The 13,096-nt window shown below is 43.4% G+C and overlaps 1 protein-coding gene across 2 annotated transcripts in view; it reads right to left on the bottom strand.

The window, feature by feature from the left end:
- Nucleotides 1–411: 411 nt before the first annotated feature.
- Nucleotides 412–13,096, bottom strand: part of commd10 (COMM domain containing 10) — a 37,981-nt gene continuing 25,296 nt past the window's right edge. For both annotated transcript variants that reach the window (XM_055918744.1, XM_055918745.1), the window contains 2 exons: nt 1,006–1,068; nt 412–901 (listed from right to left, as the gene is read on the bottom strand). In XM_055918744.1, coding sequence (XP_055774719.1) covers nt 898–901; nt 1,006–1,068 — 67 coding nt within the window. In that variant the 3' untranslated portion in view covers nt 412–897. The remainder of the gene's footprint in view (nt 902–1,005; nt 1,069–13,096) is intronic.

Here is a 13,096-nt window from a genome sequence, read left to right as displayed (position 1 = left end):
AGTAGGAAACAGCAAATTGAAATGAAAACTTTGCTCAATAAAAACCTTCATAAATGTGATACAAGGCCATAAAGTGTTTTACTGTCTTTCTCTAGAGGAGGAGGAGGGGAAACGGTTTCTTCTTCTTTTGTTCAGAGTGATGTGGACTTGACAGGTATTACGTGAGGAGAAAGGGATAATGTGAGACCCTGGGAGAGAAAAACCTGTAGCTATCTGTTTTTGGTGAAACCTTGACCGTTGGACAATACGCTTCATTTAATATGGCTCCATTTTGTAAAGCTAATTGAAAATAATGTGCTTCGTTTAGGAATGGCTGTCCTGCTAAGTGTGGAGATGAGGATTTGAACTGTGCCTCTGCACTTCTATCTGATGAAACTACAGGTGGGGTAAGAGAAGAAATAACAATGCCACTTTTCAGATTACAACATTTTTATATTCCTCTAGTGCTTTAGATTACATATACATGATATCATGTTTTGTGTTTGTACATTAGTAACATTTCATCAGCATTCATATAGAAACATTCCTAAAAATAACATTGCCTGAATTTCAACAACATTCATGTTGCACATCGGAAAACACAGGTAGAAAAATAGTTTAATTGAAGGATGAAATGTAGTTGGATTACAGTTATACACACACACACACACACACACACACACACACACACACACACACACACACACACACACACACACACACACACACACACACACACACAACAAACAGGGAAATGTGAGATCTCCCTCATTATACCATCACATTGTTATGATAGGTGTCCTGTCAGTGTGCATGGGGAATTTTAATGACAACACTGCTTCTTCCATAGCTGTCATCATATGAAAATAGAATGGCACCCGCATCAGGTGAGGGAGTCCAACTGGGCTTGAACTGTCTCTAGCTACAAGGAGACAGAGAATGTTTGACAATTAGGAGAAAGGCAACATGCCTGCGGGTGTTAAGGAGTCAGTGATGTGGAAAGCAGAACCAACATGCAGCACTGACCTGGTTGTAGAAGTGAAGTAACTCCTGGTGGCTGAACTCCACAAACACTTTCTCCACCACACTCTGGAAGAGAAGAAAGATTCACCATGAGTCAACCAACATCACGGCCAACAACAACTCCCTCCGCTCTCTATAAAAAAACACTCCTGTCAATTATTTGTGCACTTCTGTCCATTGAAAGTAAGTACACATACCGTCCAGTAAGTCATTTCCATCACTGCATGTACACTGAACAAAAATATAAAACGCAACATGCAACAATTTGAAACTTACCGAGTTGAAGTTCATATCAGTCAATTTTCTATTGTACACGTCAATCCAGAGCATCCTAAATATGCTCTATTGGTGACAAATCTGGAGAGTATGCAGGCCATAGAAGAACTGGGACATTATAATCTTCCAAGAATTGTGTACAGATCCTTGCGACACCGGGCTGTGCGTTACCATCTGAAACATGGGGTGAGGCCGGCGGATAAACGGCACAACAATGGGCCTCAGGATCTCGTCATGGTATCTGTACATTCAAATTGCCATCGATAAAATGCAATTGTGTTCGTTGTCCGTAGCTTATGCCTGCCCATACCATAACCCTACCGCCACCATGGGGCACTCTGTTCACAACGTTGACAACAACAAACCGCTCACCCACCGCAATACACGTGGTCTGCGGTTGTGAGGCTAGTTGGAAGTGCTGCCAAATTCTCTAAAACTACATTATCCCCAGCACAAGGTGCATCTGCGTAATTATCATGCTGTTTAATCAGCTTCTTGATATGCCACACCTGTCAAGTGGATGGATTTTCTTAGCAAAGGAGAAATGCTCACTACCAGGGATTTAAACTTTGCACACAAAATTTGAGAGAAATAAGCTTTTTGTGCGTATGGAACATTTCTGGGATCTTTATTTCAGCTCATGAAACATGGAACCAACACTTTACATGTTGCAACTATAAGATAGGAAATATATTGTGAAAAAATAACAAATAATAAGATACCAAGGAAGTTAATCAAACCAAGACTTTGCTGTGAGAGTTATCCCAGTGTTGGGTTGTACACACACAAGTAGCCGGAGCTGTGGGGCTGAAGACACAATGGGGGATGGAATGTGTCAGAGCACATTAATGAAACAGATATTAATTAGACCCAACATTATCATCCATAATTAAGAGAAGGGGAAATGTTGTCTCTCGCCAAAGCCCACTTGGTATGTGCGAACATGAAAATGTAGGGCACACACACAGACCCACCCACACTTGAATTGAGGTTTGACAAGGTAACAGATTTTGTGAAACCATATTTGCACATTATAAATATGTGACACAAGTCAAATATTAGATTGTGGCAAATTAATTGTGGGAATGAACCGGAAAGGAACATCTACAAAAATCCCAAAAGATGACAAAATGCCAAAGCTTTAGAATTGCCCATTCAATCTTCACTCCTTAATACTTAGATGTGTTGGTTTCCAGAGACCTCAGGATGATACATAGAGCTGGTTGAACTCTTTAAAATAGCCAACAACAAACCTCCTGTGATGGGGAGGTGAACCAGAGGACAGACCTAAAGGGTGAGGGATGTGATCTTCTCCACTGACATATCAAGTGGTGATCCTAAACATCAATATGTCTGTCTGTCTGCCTGTCTGAGTCACAGAGGGGTTGGCTGTGTTTGGAGGTGTCAGTGTACATGTCATTGGTGGTGATGGGGAGGGAGGCACGGTTTAAACCCAGCCCAGTGTTTCAGCACCAAGGCCTGAGTAGGATTTGACAGATCTGGGCTAACACTAATGGGTATACTTCAAGATCACATGAAATATCGAGGTAGCTAGGACAAGAGGATCAGGAGATACACCACTGCGCTGCATCTCTCTGTTTGCATGGGCTTCCTGTACATTAACAAATGCTGGTTAGAGAATGACAATTCAATTATGTATTGGTGAAGAAATAACCTTTGGGTACAAGGTATGGAAGAGAAACAACCCGTTTTGGGAACAAGGTATGGAAGAGAAAAAACCCGTTTTGGGAACAAGGTATGGAAGAGATACAACCCGTTTTGGGAACAAGGTATGGAAGAGAAACAACCCGTTTTGGGAACAAGGTATGGAAGAGATACAACCCGTTTTGGGAACAAGGTATGGAAGAGATACAACCCGTTTTGGGAACAAGGTATGGAAGAGAAACAACCCGTTTTGGGTACCCTCTCACAGGGAACAAGGTATGGAAGAGAAACAACCTGTTTTGGGTACCCTCTCACAGGGTACAAGGTATGGAAGAGAAACAACCCGTTTTGGGTACCCTCTCACAGGGAACAAGGTATGGAAGAGAAACAACCTGTTTTGGGTACCCTCTCACAGGGAACAAGGTATGGAAGAGAAACAACCCGTTTTGGGTACCCTCTCACAGGGAACAAGGTATGGAAGAGAAACAACCTGTTTTGGGTACCCTCTCACAGGGTACAAGGTATGGAAGAGAAACAACCCGTTCTGGGTACCCTCTCACAGGGTACAAGGTATGGAAGAGAAACAACCCGTTCTGGGTACCCTCTCACAGGGTACAAGGTATGGAAGAGAAACAACTCGTTTTGGGAACAAGGTATGGAAGAGAAACAACCCGTTTTGGGTACAAGGTATGGAAGAGAAAAAACCCGTTTTGGGAACAAGGTATGGAAGAGAAACAACTCGTTCTGGGTACAAGGTATGGAAGATGACAGTTTGAAGTGCTGCCATAGAGGTTTATCTATGATTTGTAAATTAATCATTATGATTTCATGTTATAGTGTCAACTTATTCGATGATATTCAAGCAGCAGGTAGTGTTATTTTATGATACGCCTAATCTCAGCAGGTGAGGAAAGGTTGACATAAAAATGCACTTTTCATGAATTATTTGTTATTGTGCACTAAAAAATGTCTGATTTGCAACACTTGTCAAAGCAAGTGCTATGGAAAGGAGAATTGCTATTAGTGATAAAAGCACAGAGCTATAATACAAGACCGCTCCTACTTGTGACACATCACCCTAACCATCCAAACCATTAAACACTGGACCTAAATAAAAAACACCATGTCAGATGGAAAATGTTGATTTAAACGAAGAAAGAGAAAAAAACACGAAGAATAAAAAACATTGTCAGAGAACACTCGGTAGATACCTAGAGAGAACGGGAATGTCAAATCCTTACAAACAGCTAAACTGCAATTAAATTGACGTATTGATCATCTCTATTTGTCAATACAATCCCCTATGTACGTACTGTATCCCAAGTGGTGCAGCGGTCTAAGGCACTGCATCTCAGTGCTAGAGGTGTCACTACAGTCCCTGGTTCGAATCCAGGCTGTATCACATCCGGCAGTGATTGGGAGTCCCATAGGATGGCGCACAGGTTTGGCCGGGGTAGGCAGTCATTGTAAATAAGAATTTGTTTTTAACTTCTCTAGGGTAGGGGGCAGCATTCGGAATTTTGGATGAAAAGCATGCCCAAATTAAACTGCCTGCTTCTCGGGCCCAGAAGATATGATGTGCATATAACTGGTAGATTTGGATAGAAAACACTCTAAAGTTTCCAAAACTGTTAAAATAGTGTCTGTGAGTATAACAGAACTGATTTGGCAGGCAAAACCCTGAGAAAAATCCATTCGGGAAGTAGTTATTTTTTTGGTTTTGTAGTTTTCTATTCAATGCCATTACAGTATCCATTGACTTAGGACTCAAATTGCAGTTCCTATGCCTTCCACTAGATGTCAACAGTCTTTAGACATTGTTTCAGGCTTGTATTCTGAAAAATTAGGAAGTAAGAGCAGTCTGAATGAGTGGACCCTAAAGTGTCACAGAGCTTTTTCATGCGCGCGACCAAGAGAGTGCCTTTCATGTTTACCTTTTATATTGACAACGTTATTGTCCGGTTGAAATATTATCGATTATTTAGGCTAAAAACAACCTGAGGATTGAATATAAACATCGTTTGACATGTTTCTATGAACTTTACGGATACAATTTGTTTTTTTTGTCTGCCTGTTTTAACTGCGTTTGAGCCTGTGGATTACTGAAGAAAACGCGCAAACAAAACTGAGGTTTTTGGATATAAAGAGACTTTATCGAACAAAAGGAACATTTATTGAATAAATGAATGTCTGCTGAGTGCAACCATATGAAGATCATCAAAGGTAAGGATTAATTTTATCTCTATTTCTGACTTGTGTAACTCTTCTACTTGGCTGGTTACTGTTTGTAATGATTTGTCTGCTGGGCTATGTTCTCAAATAATCGTAAGGTATAATTTCGCCGTAAATCATTTTTTAAATCTGACACCGTGGTTGGATTCACAAGAAGTTCATCTTTAAACCTATGTAAAATGTGTTTTGTTTTCTGAATTTTTATAATGAGTATTTCTGTATTTGAATTTGGCACCCAGCAGTTTCACTGGCTGTTGAAGAGGTGGGACGCTAACGTCTCACGTACCCAAGAGAGGTTAACTGACTTTCCTAGTTAAATAAAAAACTATGTATGTGCCCTACTGTATACTTTCGGTGAACGGGACTAATTGGGAAACGTACAGATTTCCCTGGAAATCAATATAAACCCCTTAAATAAATGTGCAAGGCATACACGTTTTGCAGGGTTATGTGGCTTGACAGTTAAATGAGGCCATTTTGAACGCTCTTGCCTTTGCCTTGTGAATTGTTGATGGAATATCTTGACAGAAACAGGAGGCAGAGCTGTTGGGTTTCTGGCATCTCACCCTCAGCTCCCCAAACATTCTTAATTATGAATAAAAATACCAACTCCTGGGTTAACCGTTGCCATGGACACAGAGCTCTTAAAAAGCCAGCTTGAAGGTGTATGGTGCTGTCTGTTTTGGCACAAAATGTCAGACATCCCTGTGTATTTGCAGAGCTGCTCGGAGGGATATGCTCTTAAAGGGAAATGTCAAAAATATACTACTTCATATTCATCATCTCCAACACCATGCTGTTTTTGCAACAGCTAATGGGGATTCTAATAAAATACCAAAAATACACCCCAACATCAACATATGTGAAAACTCAGCGTTTCTATGTTTTGTAGTAAAACAGATAGAGTAAGATGAGGGTTTCCAATGACATCGGTCTGCATTGTGTGATTTTAACCAATTATGAGTAGGCATTGCTTACTATTTGCCTCCTAATTGTCTACTAATTGGTTGAGGATGTCATTGGAATCACTTATCTTCCTCAATCTTTTTTTTTTACTCCAAAACATAGAAACGTGTCATTTTCACATATGGTGATGTTGGGGTGGTGCTGGAGATGATGAATATGAAATTGTATTTTTTTTTAAATACATTTTTTAATTTAAATTCCCTTCAAGTAGAATTTTTCTGTCAATCATTTCTCACAGGTGACAGCAAAATGAATATGTGTGAGGGAGAAAGCTGTAATATTTTGTTACCAACACAAGGGCATGAAAACTGCTCAATTGTCAATGTAATTTGTCTATTAATTGAAGGTGAGAAGAAAATAATTTTTCATGCTTTCTGGAATGCTTATTGAATAGTCTGATGAGTTGGAAAAAGCACACTTGGAGTAGAATTGGTAAAAGCCAAATGTGTTGGACGTTTCGGTCATCATGAAATCTATCAAACTTCTTCACTCACATGTCAACACAACCATTATGTTGCATGACAAATGTAAATGAAAAGTCCCAAATCTGACATTCACTCAGATCCAATATACAAGTCAAACAGTCTTCCCTGTCACATCCCCCAGGAGAGCCTGACGCCTGGGGAAAGGTTTCCGTCTGCCTGCCTGTCGTTGTGTGTCTGTCTGTCTGCCTGCCTGCCGGTGTGTGTGTCTGCCTGCCTGCCGGTGTGTGTGTCTGCCTGCCTGCCTGCCGGTGTGTGTGTCTGCCTGCCGGTGTGTGTGTGTCTGTCTGTCGGTGTGCCTGTGCTTGCCTGTCTGCACCTATCTGTGTCTGTCAGTGTCTGTCTGGAGACAGTGGTCAGCTCAGGGAGAGACTACATCCCCTAAATTCCAGCACACCATAAACATGCCAGGAGACAATAGGTAGGATATTTACAACACTACAATTCAATGGGATTTTCAACTGTCATAAAAAGATGGAGGGTTTGTGCAAATTCCTGGCTGTGGCCCCCAGCATGCAGTCAGAGATGTGTTGATTACGCCCACTGAGCTGAGGTGTCCCCAGGCTTGGGGCCAATGTGCCAATCTGCCACTCAGAGCTCTTCTGATTGGAGTCACCAGAGGCCCAGTCTGGATTCTAATGCCTGGTCTTGGTACTGGTACAGGGAGAAGTGATTGACTTTTAGATGTCACAGAGGGACACTGTGGTTTATGACCATTAACTGGAAACCATGGGCTTTGTTTTGATATGTCTTCACAGAACAGAAGCATGACGGGGTGAAGCGTTGCTCCTGCCGAGCCTGTGCAGAGGCTTTCACACCTTTGTTCGTGCTGCTGTAGAAGCCCAGGGGCAGAGAGCTGTTTTTTCTTCTAGCTCTGCCTGCATTTCAAAAGCCCACATATAAACAGGCTACCAGAAGCCCACATATAAACAGGCTACCATAAGTCCACATATAAACAGGCTACCAGAAGCCCACATATAAACAGGCTACCAAGGAAGCATCCATCCATTGCAAGATTGGATTGACATTTGTTGAAAGCTAAGTTGAGTCAATCCCCAGATGAATACAAAGATCCAATTAGAGAATAGGAGAGCATACATGCTCGGCCAGCCAGACTTGAGCACTGCAGAAAGATAAACAAAAAAAATGACAGAGGATCAGACAGAGGACACATCAGACGATCCTAAAGGCAGCACTCCTGAAAGGATTGGGTTATCAGACTGTTACAAATGGAAACTCAGGCTTTCTGGAGAATAAGGAAGTTTATTTAAAAACCCTTTCTGATGTCAAAACCTGATGCAAGAGACAAGAGGATTTCTCTAGATTAGAATATACGTTCATGACATAGGATATCAAAGAAAACATTCTCTGTGTCTTTTAACACCAGGTTTGACTGACACACCAAGCTCGTACTCGACGATGAGCATATATTTATGAACTGTACAGACATTTGGGATACAAAGGACGTCCTCGTGGTCGAAGGAAAATAACAATGGCAGTTTTGCCTATTGGTTTGTATACTAATGATGTCAGAGGCAGACTTCCTGTTAGTGCTTGATTACAATAAACCGCATCCTCTGTTGTGACTTCAAAAACAATGAAGCCGTCGCTGTGCTCCAGCCACGACATGCAGCGCACACATCCGACTCCTGACCAACCTAATCTGCATTGCTCAACCACAACACAAAACCCTGAGGTTAATGTTGGTCTGAGGTCGAAGCCTCCGGGGAAATTGTTGGGTCATTTTGTTTAGCAGTTAAAGAAATAGAAGAAGTGTCCCCCCCAGCTGACTGACTGAATATAGCCTAGTCTTACTGGACCCCAGCTGACTGACTGATTGAACCCTAGTCTTACTGGACCCCAGCTGACTGACTGACTGTACCCTCGTCTTACTGGACCCCAGCTGACTGACTGAATATAGCCTAGACTTACTGAACCCCGGCTGACTGACTGACTGAATATAGCCTAGACTTACTGAACCCCGGCTGACTGACTGATTGAACCCTAGTCTTACTGAACCCCAGCTGACTGACTGACTGTACCCTAGTTTTAATGAACCCCAGCTGACTGACTGACTGTACCCTAGTCTTACTGGACCCCAGCTGACTGACTGACTGAACCCTAGTCTTACTGAACCCCAGCTGACTGACTGACTGAACCCTAGTCTTACTGAACCCCAGCTGACTGACTGACTGTACCCTAGTCTTACTGGACCCCAGCTGACTGACCGACTGTACCCTAGTCTTACCGGACCCCAGCTGACTGACCGACTGTACCCTAGTCTTACTGGACCCCAGCTGACTGACTGACTGTACCCTAGTCTTACTGGACCCCAGCTGACTGACTGACTGTACCCTAGTCTTACTGGACCCCAGCTGACTGACTGTACCCTAGTCTTACTGAACCCCAGCTGACTGACCGACTGTACCCTAGTCTTACTGGACCTTAGCTGACTAACTGTACCCTAGTCTTACTGAACCCCAGCTGACTGACCGACTGTACCCTAGTCTTACTGAACCCCAGCTGACTGACCGACTGTACCCTAGTCTTACCGGACCTTAGCTGACTAACTGCAGCCTAGTCTATCTGGGGCGGAGGGGATTTTCACACGCCTCTCCCACTGCCGTTCAGTACAGTACACAGCCTGGCGCAATAAAAGAGCACAAAGGCTGGGGTTGTCCCTGGCCGCAGCCTAGCCAAAGACCTGTAATGACAGGCTTTGCCACACAGAGGCCTCTTTCAGAGTAGGCCTCATCTCTGGGCACCAGCTAGGCCTTGCCTTCCCTCCCGGTGCCCCCACCCCCTCCGAACATGGGAATGAGGTCTCCTCCTCTCTAGCTCCCTTGACCTCTGCACAACAGGAATACTCCAGGGGCAATGCAGGTACAACATTGTTGTGACACTCCCTGTTAATCGGTTAGCCGGCTCTTCTGTTAACTCATGCACTGGTTCTTTTTTGGAGAATGGCCTTGACAAGTCATGTTGAACCAATCCAACCAAGACATTTACAAAAGGATGAAACCCAACGCAAGCAGATTACCGGACTTCAACTCAAACAAACCACCAGATCCTACATCTCTCTCATCCTCTTAGATCCAAAAGGGGGAGGTTGACGTATCTCCTCGGGTTTAAACTAAAACACATCTAAACATTCATTCTCATCAGGCAGTAAGCTTTGCGGTGCCTCTGATGCATCTTAACTTCCATTACCAATTTTCTCTCTGGGGGCTGCTGTGGCTGGATGCTGTTGCTCTCTGTCTGAGCTCATTTCGAAAGGCTGACTTTGGTAACTGCTCTACCATATGAGAAATCAACTGGCCCTTGTAACGACCGAGAGCAGCTCTTTATTTTGTCTGGAAACAAGCGTCAGTGTTTTCCTTAAAGCAACGCGGGGAGCTTCCAGTGTTTCAAAGCTGGCAGTGTATGAGGAGACAGCGCAGATGTCAGAGGAAAGAGTGAGGCCCTCCTCCTGTTTACTCAGAGTGACACAGGCTGTAATAACACTCAACACTTTGATTCAAAGCTGCGGACAGAGAGGCCTAGCCGCGGACAGAGAGGCCTAGCCGCGGACAGAGAGGCCTAGCCGCGGACAGAGAGGCCTAGCCGCGGACAGAGAGGCCTAGCCGCGGACAGAGAGGCCTGGCCGCGGACAGAGAGGCCTGGCCGCAGACAGAGAGGCCTGGCCGCAGACAGAGAGGCCTAGCCAACGCTGAACATTTCATATTTGGTATAGAAGCTGGCATAGATACATGCAAATGAATCAAGTTGTATTTTATTTGATAAAAGTATTGGGATAAGGCTCCATACAGCACATATATTTATTTATTTTAATTTTAATTTTTTAATTTTATTTAATTTTATCCCCTTTTCTCCCCAATTTTCGTGGTATCCAATCGCTAGTAATTACTATCTTGTCTCATCGCTACAACTCCCGTACGGGCTCGGGAGAGACGAAGGTCGAAAGCCATGCGTCCTCCGAAGCACAACCCAACCTAGCCGCACTGCTTCTTTAACACAGCGCGCCTCCAACCCGGAAGCCAGCCGCACCAATGTGTCGGAGGAAACACCGTGTATCTGTCCCCCTTGGTTAGCGCACACTGCGCCCGGCCCGCCACAGGAGTCGCTGGAGCGCGATGAGACAAGGAAATCCCTACCGGCCAAACCCACCCTAACCCGGACGACGCTAGCCCAATTGTGCGTCGCCCGACGGACCTCCCGGTCGCGGCCGGCTGCGACAGAGCCTGGGCGCGAACCCAGAGACTCTGGTGGCGCAGTTAGCACTGCGATGCAGTGCCCTAGACCACTGCGCCACCCGGGAGGCTCATATATTTAGTTTTAATCTGGTTAAAAGTATTTCCCTAAATATAACCATAGATGAGAATTATCTTCACTAGACATTATGCACGGCAGGCTTTGATATGCTCATTCGGTGGAAAATATGAATCCAAATTGATTCCTTTTTCAGCCAAGTACATCAACATACATGTTCCACTGCACTAGGCATAGAATAGGACATTGTACGTGGGCACTGTTCTATCTTGATTTGTTTCAGAACAACAAGTCGAAGTACATGGATCGGGCTTCTTCTCTAGTCCAGCAGCTTAATAGTTTATCCACCATGGCCCATTTACCACCATCTGTTACTTTGTCTAAAACATGGACCTCACTTGTGAAGTCTCCCCATGCAAGTCATTAGTGTGTTTGTTTATGTTCTGCTTGTGGCCTCAAAGGACAACATACCTTGTTAGGAAAGCTTTAAAAGTGGAAATAAGGCTACATTTCTGCTGTCCCACGACGCAAGTTATTTCCATAATGTAGCACTCACGGAGGGCACATCGGCCTCATTAAGACACTCGCTAAGGACCAGATTAGCACAGCATTAGCATACAGGAGGGTCCTACAATATAATTACTTTACACTTCACAGTAAAGTGCAGAGACGGAGATAGTTTGGAAAAAATATACTCATTTTCGGCTCATATTTAAAAAGAATATATATATATATATATATATATATATACACACACACACACACACACACACATATATATACACACACAAAGTTATGTACTCGACATAATGGCACCCTGAAGCTTTGTTATGAAGCGAAATGTCGGACAGTCCTTCGTTAGCCAAGTCAAAAGCCAAGTCAGGAGCTCTGTCCTGGATATTGTTTTAATGACGCATACTACTGCAGACAGGAAAGATAAACTTCCCCCTTTCTAATTAGTGAGAAGTGAAGGGAAACTGACTTCCAGCAGGGGGAACGGTAAAACAATGTGTCTACAGAGAGCACCACAAGGCCAGGCACCTCCAGCAGTCTCCATACTAGTCATGTGTTGCTCAGAGCTCATGTCCCTCTGCTCTACATTGAAAACCATCTCCAATGTGAGCTCCCAGGGACAAGAGATTATTTGTTTTAAAGGTTGGCCAATTCATTAAAAGCCAGTCCATGTCCAATGCCCATACCAGCCAGTTCCCACTAGTTTAGTTACTTACTATCAAATCGGATCTCAAAGTAAGTCTTTGAGATCATTTCTTTATGGCTGATTTGGTTGAAGTTGAATCACATTAGGTTTGAATGGTTCTACACTAAACAAAATATAAAACATGTAAAGTGTGGGTCCCATGTTTCATGAGCTGAAATAAAATATCCCTAAAAATGTTCCATACACACACAAAAAGCTTATTTCTCTCAGGTTCTGTGCACAAATTTGTTTACATCCCTGTTAGTGAGCATTTCTCCCTCGCCAAGATAATTCATCCACCTGACAGGTGTGGCATATCAAGAAGCTGATTAAACAGCATGATCCTTACACAATGCCACAGATGTCTCAAGTTGAGGCAGGGTGCAATTGCCATGACTGCAGGAATGTCACCAGAGCTGATGCCAGAGAATTGAATGTTAATTTCTCTACCATAATGTTGTTTTAGATAATTTGGCAGTACATCCAACCGGCCTCACAACCGCAGACCATGTGTATGGCGTTGTGTGGGCAAGCAGTTTGCTGATGTCAACACTGTGAACAGAGTGCCCCATGGCTTCGGTGGGGTTATGGTATGGGTAGACATAAGCTACGGACAAAGAAACACAATAGCATTTAATCCATGGCAATTTGAACGCACGGCGATACTGTGACAATCCTGATGCTCTGGATCGACATGTATGACAGCGTGTTCCAGTTCCCGCCAATATCCAGCAATTTCGCACAGCCATTGAAGAGGAGTAGGACACCATTCCATAGGCCACAATCAACATCTTGATCAACTCTATGCGAAGGAGATGTGTCGCTAATTAGGGATCCTAATAAATCAAATCATGCTGCATGAGGCAAAAGGTGGTCACTCCAAATACTGACTGGTTTTCTGATCAACGCCCCTCCTTTCCTTTTTTTTTTAAATTTATTTTTATTTTATTTTATTTATTTCACCTTTATTTAACCAGGTAGGCTAGTTGAGAACAAGTTCTCATTT

The sequence above is a fragment of the Salvelinus fontinalis genome, chromosome 4, assembly GCF_029448725.1.
Source record: "Salvelinus fontinalis isolate EN_2023a chromosome 4, ASM2944872v1, whole genome shotgun sequence".
Classification (NCBI taxonomy): Eukaryota; Metazoa; Chordata; class Actinopteri; order Salmoniformes; family Salmonidae; genus Salvelinus; species Salvelinus fontinalis.
This window is presented reverse-complemented; position numbering and strand designations above follow the sequence as displayed.